The sequence below is a fragment of the Manis pentadactyla genome, chromosome 10 (assembly GCF_030020395.1).
Source record: "Manis pentadactyla isolate mManPen7 chromosome 10, mManPen7.hap1, whole genome shotgun sequence".
Taxonomy (NCBI): Eukaryota; Metazoa; Chordata; class Mammalia; order Pholidota; family Manidae; genus Manis; species Manis pentadactyla.
In genome coordinates this window covers 30,092,547-30,101,415 of record NC_080028.1, presented here as the reverse complement: position 1 = coordinate 30,101,415, position 8,869 = coordinate 30,092,547, and the positions used below count along the sequence as shown (strand labels likewise).

At 38.9% G+C, this 8,869-nt stretch overlaps 1 protein-coding gene across 1 annotated transcript; it reads right to left on the bottom strand.

The window, feature by feature from the left end:
• Positions 1-6,034: 6,034 nt before the first annotated feature.
• Positions 6,035-6,985, bottom strand: LOC118914823 (olfactory receptor 8S1-like). The gene has a single exon (XM_036890063.2). It carries the CDS (start codon positions 6,983-6,985, stop codon positions 6,035-6,037), a length of 951 nt encoding a protein of 316 aa, XP_036745958.2.
• Positions 6,986-8,869: the final 1,884 nt, after the last annotated feature.

Genomic DNA, 8,869 nt, shown 5'->3' with positions numbered 1-8,869 from the left:
CCCTCCTAAATGGTGAACTTCTCTGTTTTGCATTTACAGATCAGGTAATCTCTGTAGAAAGTGTCTTCTCTACTTGCAGAAATCCTGTCTTACTAGGTGTTTTTTGATCCTGTTTATGGGTATTTTAAACCCTCTCCATGTGGTTCTGATGAGCCTCCATTGCAGAATCAGAAATCTTTTGGTCCTACTAGATGCACCCTGTTGCCTTCATTACTTTCCAATTCTCTGCCAGTATTCCAGGTGATTCCCTGTTGAAATTTTTCTCTTCAGATCTTGACCCAAATCCTTTTGACTCTTCAGTCCTCACTGTAATTCCTTCTTCTTCCACATATATATATATATATATATATATTGTTTAATTATCTCCTTTGCCAGCCCAGACTATGCACAGTAATGACACCTATCAGTTCTTTGGTGCCAGTTATATTTAGGTATATAAACAATCAAACATTTGGCTTTTTCTCTACTTGAAGATCACAAAAAAACTGTGTGAGTTGCATTATTCAAATTTGAGAATGAGGAAATTGAAACTGAAATGTTGTCTTAACTTGGTGGTGTTGAGAGAGTATGAAGATTAGCTTTACATTTGTCCCAGGTCTGTGAAGCTCTCATGTCTGTAATTTTTAAGCCCTGACTGGCTGATGTCCATTTTCTTTACACATCTGCATCTCTCCATTCTGTGTTCTCATTTATCCTTTATTCTATAAATTGTTTTGGACATTCACTTGGATAGCTATCCTGATATGACTTTTAGTAGGATGTGTTAATAGTAGTTCTTTTTTCTCCAAACATTCTTATGGAGAATAGTTTGGTATTTAGTCATGCATATTATCTTCAATCTTGAATACACAGCATAATGGGAAGCAACAACAGGTCCTTAATATCTGCCGAATGTACAAAGAATGAAAGAATGAAGCAAATATGGCATGTTATATGTGTTTTTTTAGTGGCATATTCCCTGGTTGAACTGTAGTTTCAGAAATATGGAAAACTTAAAGTTGACTGGGAAAAGGAGGAGGAAAGAAAGGCTATGAGGGATTAAGGGGTTTACTTTGTAGTGACTGTGAAGGCAGACGGCTCATCTTCTGTTGTAATAATTGGCAGCTAAGGATTCCTTCCCCTCAGTGAGCAGCTAACACCTACTAGCTCATTTCTGTCCACATGTGGAGGGCTGCTTAAAACCATGACACTTACTCATCTATCCATTGGATAATTTATCCATTATTTCATCCCTTTATTTAGTTACATAATATTTCATTTATCTCCTCCATAGTCAGTCATCTCCTTCCTTGTTTCCATTCATTCATTTATCAATCACATTATCACTTCTCACTTATATAAATATTCAAAGTATTATAGGTCTACTTTGTGTAAGATCCTCTACTTAACCAGACTGTGTAAGTAACCTTACTTAGCTTTTGTTGAACTGTTGTGTGAACACACTTATTTGTCCTGTTTTTTCAGCTGTATTTTTTCAGCTTCCAGGGCTGAAATCTCATATTGGGTAAATTTTTTTGTACCAATCTTGAAATTTCAGATTCTATTCCTTCATGAGTTCTCCTTCTTGGTATGGTAACTGCTTACAGTAATCCTGATCTGTCAGCTAGAAACTCTGAATTCCCCAGCTTTCCCCTGGGAGATTTCACCAATTTCATATTGTTCTTGTCCAGAGAAGTCACCATAACAAATTCCATTCTTGCTGGGCCAGCCAAGGCCCCCTTTGCCTAACTTTCTTTCTCTTCTTCTTTCTTACTTAGACAAGTTCCCATACTCTCACCCCTAATCAGACCCCATATTCAAATTACCTCTCTACCTGGCGAGTACTTCGCAGCCCAGTGTGCTGGCCAAAAATAAATCTGATTCTGCATCAAAGACGAATGACCAGATGGAAAAGTCAATTTTCTCATCTTTTGGTTTGTAAAAATCTTGTCTAAATAAACAATTTCTTTTTATTCTTCAGTAGTAAAAGGTCAATCTCATTCATTCAATTTAACTGTAAAATTTCTCAAAATTTGCGATTTACTGCCTGATTTTGGTCAGACATTTTCTCTGTATTTACTCTCTTGTTTTCCCACATTTAATGTCACCTGGATACAACCCATTTTTGTTTCCAGTATTTAGCTGAGAAAACTTCAGTATATCCAAGGAATTTTGGAGAAACTGTGAGTTACAGATCCATTATCAAAAACCTCTGTTTTGTACTGACTCCACACAAGCTGTCAGCAAGACAGGAGAAAGCCAATGTTATGAGATTTCCATGGTTTACTCCCCCTGGCTCCCAATATAGATCCTCTGACTGTGTCCAACTGAAAATGGGGCTTCCCTTCATCCTTGCAGTGGAAAGTGAGCACTAATTTCAAATGCTCTTCACTTACCTTGAGAGAGGAAATACAGTGGCTTGTAGTCAATTGGAGTTGAATGCCTGCTTTGAAATTCAGAAAGAGGTGAAGTGAGAGAAATTTGGGTGTTTGTACGAAGAAGAGCAGAAGGTAAGAAGGTAGAGCCCAGGGTGGTTGTGTCAACAAAATATTTATTTCCCAATTTGCCTGGGTAGCTGTGCTTGAGCTCCTCTCAGGTAGGTCACCTCTAGTTTTTGGCATATGTTAATTCCAGATATCACCCTAAAGAGAAGTGGAGCAAGACATTGCATTTTCTGGGTGATTGAAAATATAATCACTAATAATTATCACCTTCCATCCTTTCACTTTTGGCTCAAGTTTATACTACTGTTTAATAAGAACTCACTTTACCTAAATTAACATTTGCCCAAATGTAAACTTTAGTAAATTCTGAGAGACAAAGATTATCAATGCCATTGTATATTATTAACTTGTTTAGATCCAATAATCTTATATCATTTCCAAGAAAAAGTTTCACAAGTTATCTACTCAGTGCAATTCGACAGAAAATAGTTGTTAATTATGTAAGTACTGGATAAACAGATTAATGAAGACAGGATGAGAGGGAGATGTAGTGCTGGAAGGCAGACATGGTCTGGGCAGATATTATTAGGAATGTGAGAAACTCAGAAGTGCATTAACACCTGTGATTTCCGAAGGCCACCTGAAATGGGAAGGGCCACAGGGCTTGCGGTTTGAGTGCATGGAAGGCAAACTTCACACACCTCAGTATTTCCCCTTGAATCTTCTCTGGATTCTGCTTTTTCTCTTCTCCTTTAATGACTAATATTTGTGAAGACGAGACTTGATAGGGTGGTTAGTAACAGGCAAGTAAGTATTTTCAGTACCTGTGTTTATGATCTATTTATGTATTTAGGGAAGGAAGGGGACCTCAGACCACTCAAGTATATCTTCTAGACGTGCTTCCGCCACTCCTACCCAGGCTGGGAACCTCTTGGCTTCTGGTGGCAGTTTCCCAGATCATTGCAGTTTCCACAGCCAGTGCACACGCAGCACTGAAGAGCAGAGAGTTTATTTAGTAGGTGCCGAAAACAACTGAGGACAAGGGCCTCCAAGGACAGAAACATCCATAGAGGTTGTCTGGATGTCTGGAACTCAGTCTGCAGCACAAGGAAAGGATGGTGAGAGAACTCAAGAAAGGAGGTGCCTGAGAAGTGAGACCCCGAAGGCTGTGTGGGCGGAAGTAAGCAGAAATTGGATGTCTCCATGTGGGAATGAGGGGAACCTTTAGTAAAATCATGGAGGCCTGAGATTTTCTGGCACAAATTTCATCCTTTGGCTCAAGTCTTACCATGATATGAGAAGTCATCTTTCATCAGGTGATCACAATGTGCAGTAGAAGCAATATTTCTGTAGCCTAATTTCAGGAAGCATCCATGTTAAGTTTTCCTGTTTACAAGTTTCAGTGAGGAAGGACAAATGACCATCTCAGATGGATAAGCCTAAGGACATTTTTCATCTGACAAGAGCACAAGAGGCTATACTTGCTTTACCTGCGTCTGTGACTCTATTTATGGGCAAAGAATATCAGTGAAGCATGTGACCTTCAGATACAATCTAGCTTAAGGGACCCAGATAGTTTGATGGAGCTGGTGTAACTTAGCAGGTCCAAAATGCTGTTCCCTCAGGTCATAGTCTAAGACAAACCTTAAAGTCATTAACTGGAAGAGAGGAGCTCATAGAAGTCTCAGGGGATTTCATGATATAGGCTATAGAACTGCAGGTTGAAGCTTTTCTGTAAACCCTGGAGTCTTATGGGCTTTGAAAGTAGACCAGCTGGGAAAGCTTTTCCTTTTGGCCACTTACTGGGGAGACACCTTGTTGGGAATTATTAAGAAGTTGTATAGTGAGACTTGTTTCACCTGACAGCTTATTTTCCCATATCACAGGGATCTGTATCTTTAAACAGAACTGAGATGAACATTTTGATCATTAAATATATTTTAAAAATCAGAAACAGTTACTTATGCAATTATCCAATTTGCATTGGCTGCCCCTGTGAAAGCTCATGCTATACAAGTGTGGCAAAGAGCAGCTTACAGCACAATCACAGGTTTCAGCCTCTCATTCTCATGGAAGCATCCTCATCTCCGGGGCTGAGTGTTGGACCACAGTGTGGATGTACTCAGTTTATGGGAAGTTTTGCCTTCAAGCCTTTCTATTTTTATTTGAAAATGTAAAATTGATATATAATTGACACATCTCTTTGTGTAAGTTAAGGTGTAAACATGTTGAATTGATACATTTATGTATTGCAGTATGACTGCCATTGTAGTATTAGTTAACTTCTGTATCATGGTACATATTATCATTTCTTATAGTGGAAAATATCAAGATGTAGTCTCAGCAAGTTTGATGTTTGTCTATAATCATTCTAATCTTTTTAGATCTCCAAGATTTGCTTATCTATTGATTGCAAGTTTGTACTAATCAACATCTCTACCCAACATGGGAGCACAGATGTCTCTTTGAGACTCTGACTTTATTGCCTTTGGATATTTATCCGGAAGTGGAATTGCTTGATCATTTGATAGTTCTAATTTTAATTATTTGGGAAGCCTACATTTCCAGAGTGATTAAACCAAATTATATTCCCACAAATAGTGTACAAAGGCTCTCTTTCTTTACATCCTCACCAACACTTACTATCGCTTGTCTTCTTGATGATAACCATTCTAACAGGCACTGGGTCCTAAGTCATTGAGGTTTTATTGCATTTTTTTGATGGTTAGTGATGTTGACCACCTTTTAATATACCTGTTTGTGATTTGTAGTCTTCTTTGGAAAAATGTCTAATGAGATTCTTTCCCCATTTTTAAATTGTTATTTGTCTTTTTGTTATTGACTTGTATACATTCTTTATATATTTTTAATTTTCTGCAACTCAAGCACTATGACAGAAGTGAAGTGAAAATTCAAGGTATCATTGAGGAATGTCAAAGGGAAAATGAAGAGAGCAAGAGAGCAGAGATGCAAAATTTTTTCACAGACATAGCCCATGGAAATGAGTCTGGTAAATAAACCAGTTACATTAAAAACTTTACATATAGGAAAGAACCCAAAATACTTGCAAGTATATATATCTGGAGTTGATAATAGTTTTTGTTATTGAAAGAAATTATATATTTATTTTCATGTTTCTTTAGTATGTATTTGTAACTGGAAATTATATTTAAAATTGTTTCAAAATGGTGTGTATTAATAAGTATTACAAAATCCATGTTGTAATAGGTATATTGAAAAATAATGTGTGCCAAATCTTAAACTGCTCTGGGGTATCCATTGTGTGCTTACACTGTATTTTCTTTGGCAAAACCTCATTATGAAGCAATGTGCATTGACGTGTTGCTCATCTGATTAATAAACTACATTCTAAACAGAAAAACATGTCTTTAAGCAGACAACATGCTGGTCCAGAAAATGGCTGGACTAATACGGTCATTTGATGTTTTGTTTGCCCCCAAGCCAGAATAAATTTGATCTACTTTTCTCTATATGATCCCCTTAAGCTCTGTGGATTTCTATGATATTCTTCTTTGCTCCAATATCAGGGAAATCAGGGAACACTCTTAGTGTTAACTAATAATAGATCATGCGGTAGTAAAGTAACCCCATCATCTTCTGTCTTTGGGCAGCGTGTATTGGAGATAGTTTCTAAAGGTCCTTCTCACAGCTGCTTTCACCTCCTTGTTCTTCAAGCTGTAGATGAGGGGATTCACTAAGGGAGGGACCACACTGTACTGTACAGACATGATCAACTCCAGGGGTGAACCTGAGGTTGGCATGAGATAGCGAAGGGAAATCGAGCCATAAAACAGGATGATTGCAGAGAGGTGAGAGGAGCAGGTGGAGAAGGCCTTGCCTCTACCTGAGGAGTGGCTCATACTGAGGGTCGTGGAGACAATAAGGGCATAGGAGAATACAATCAGCAAACAGGTTCCAAACCCATGCAGGAGACTGGAACAGAGCAGAACAGTAAGACTGGTGGAGACATCAGAGCAGGACAGAGGGAAGAGAGAGGGCAGCTCACAGCTGTAGTGGGGGATGGACTGATCCTTACAGAAGTCCAAGTTCATAGCTGGTAGGATGTTGATGAGTGCATCCAGAAAGCTCAGGCCCCAGGAGCTGCACACCAACCTCATACAGACCTGGTTGGTCATGACCTGTCCATAGTGCAGAGAGTGGCAGATGGCAACATAGCGGTCATAGGCCATTACTGAGAGCAGGCAGGCTTCAGTGCCCCCAGCATCAAACACAAAGAAGACTTGAGCCAGACAGCCCCCCACAGAGATGGTTTTCTTCTGAGACAGGAGGTTTTCCAGCAGCTTGGGCACAGTGACTGAGGAGTAGCAAAGATCCAGGAAAGAGAGGTGACTCAGGAAGAAGTACATGGGCGTGTGGAGGTGAGAATCAGTCCTGATCACCAGCAGCATCGTGAGGTTTCCCATCAGAGTCAGGAGGTAAATCACTAGGAACAGCACAAAGAGCAGGGCCTGGACATGGGGGTCTGCAGACAGCCCCAGGAGGATGAACTCAGTGATGGCGCTGTGGTTCCCCAAGGCCATTTGGAGAGACTGTAGAATAGAAATAAAAAGAGGAACAGATAATGACTTCAGCAAAGTGATGGAGTGTGGAGCTCCAAGCTCCTGTTCCTTTACAGGAACATTGAAAAACAAGGAGAGACTGTCAGCATCAACCTTTTAGGTTCTCTGGAAGCAGTCAAAGTTTTAAAGCAATAAAGTGAACACTCCATAAAGAAAAAAAAACTTAACACTAGTAGGAAAGTTTTGTGTCATCTTTATTTTCCCTTGCCTACCCACTCCCAGCTTCAGTGGCTACCCTGAAGGTGGCAGCCCACACTCCCAGTGTTGAACCCTGGTCCCAGATCTGGAAGGAGCAGAGCAGACCTTATTCACAAGTTATTGTTTGGTGTTCTAAATTGTCTGGGGACTACCTGAAGGACTTATACAAGATGCTCTGTCTCATTTTCATATAACCCGGAAATCATTCAGGGATCAAGAGCAGCACACATTGCTTGAAAACAGCAGAGGGCTAACAAAAACCTCTAGCTGCCTGGGCAAAATATTATGGCAAAATATATGAAACATATAACAGACCATCAATATCCTGGAAGGAGAAGCTCGGGGGAGAGTTTCTCTGGGAAACTAGAGTGTTCAACAGTGCCTGTGTATACTGGGGAATTTAGAAATCTACACACTTGCCCAGTAGCATTCTTGCCACTAGAAGACTAGAGAAGACCTTACATTTTCACCTCTGGATGATTTTTTGTTTCAGTGCAAGCAGGAAGTGAAGTTGAAGGCAGATTTGTAAGCAGCCTGGGAAAATGTTGAAAGACCGCCTCAGCACAGAGCCTATTTACAAAGACTGGGAGGCGTGTTTAAAAAATTTTGATTTAGCTCCTGTCATGCAAGGAAATGTCTTGCAAAACACGAGTTGAACTCAAGCTAAAGGAGAAGAGACTTCAGTGAGAACACAGAGCAATGAATTATCTTTGCAAAAATAGTTTGGAGAAACCACTATATAATAGAGGACTACAAGCCTTCAAATATAAAAAACAGAAAAGGAGAGAATTTAATTTCCAGAGTCATCTCATTCCAATATTTAAAAGTGTAGTTTTCAACAAAAAAATCACAAAAGTTATAAAAAGGCAAGAAGGTAGCCCTGTTCAAAGGAGAAAAATGAGTTGAGAGAAAATGTCTACAAGGAAGTGTAGATATTGGTCTTATTAGACAAGGACCACCCCCACTCTAGCCCTACTGAGATATATATTGAAGTCACCATTACCTTGATATCAAAGCAAGATAAAGACATCACAAGAAAAGGAAACTACAGAGCAATATCCTTCGTGAAAATGAATGCAAAAAGTCCCGACCGTTTATTAGCAAACCAAATCCAAAGGCATCTTGGAAGGTTTGTACACCATAAATAAGGGGTTTAACTTAGGAATACAGTGTGATTCAATCTAAGAATATCAATCAATGTAAAACACAATATAAATACAAAAAAGAAAAAAAGCCCCATCATCTCAATTGTCAAGACTAATCATTTGACAACTTCCAACATCTTTTTATGTCAAGAAACACACAGAAAACTAGGAACAAAGGAAAATTGCTCAGTACTACAAAGAGCATTTATGAAAAAATGCAGCTAGCATAATATTCAATGGTGAAAGAGTGAAAGCTTTATCCATGAGATTAGGAACAAGACAATAATGCCTGCTTTCATTTCAACATTGTACTGTAAGTTCTAGTTAGAGAAAGTAGACAAGAAAAAGAAATGAAGGCATTCAGATTGTCTATTTACAAGTGTCATGATTTTACATATAGAAAAAAATGCACTCCAATTTACTAGAGTAGGTAAAAAAATTAAGCAAAGTTAAGCAAAGTTCAGCAAAGAACAAACTTAAAATTCAGTTGTGTTTTTATAAA

What these genes read in the sequence shown, in the direction of transcription:
- LOC118914823 (XM_036890063.2), bottom strand. Translation starts at nt 6,985, where the DNA reads ATGGCCTTGGGGAACCACAGCGCCATCACTGAGTTCATCCTCCTGGGG.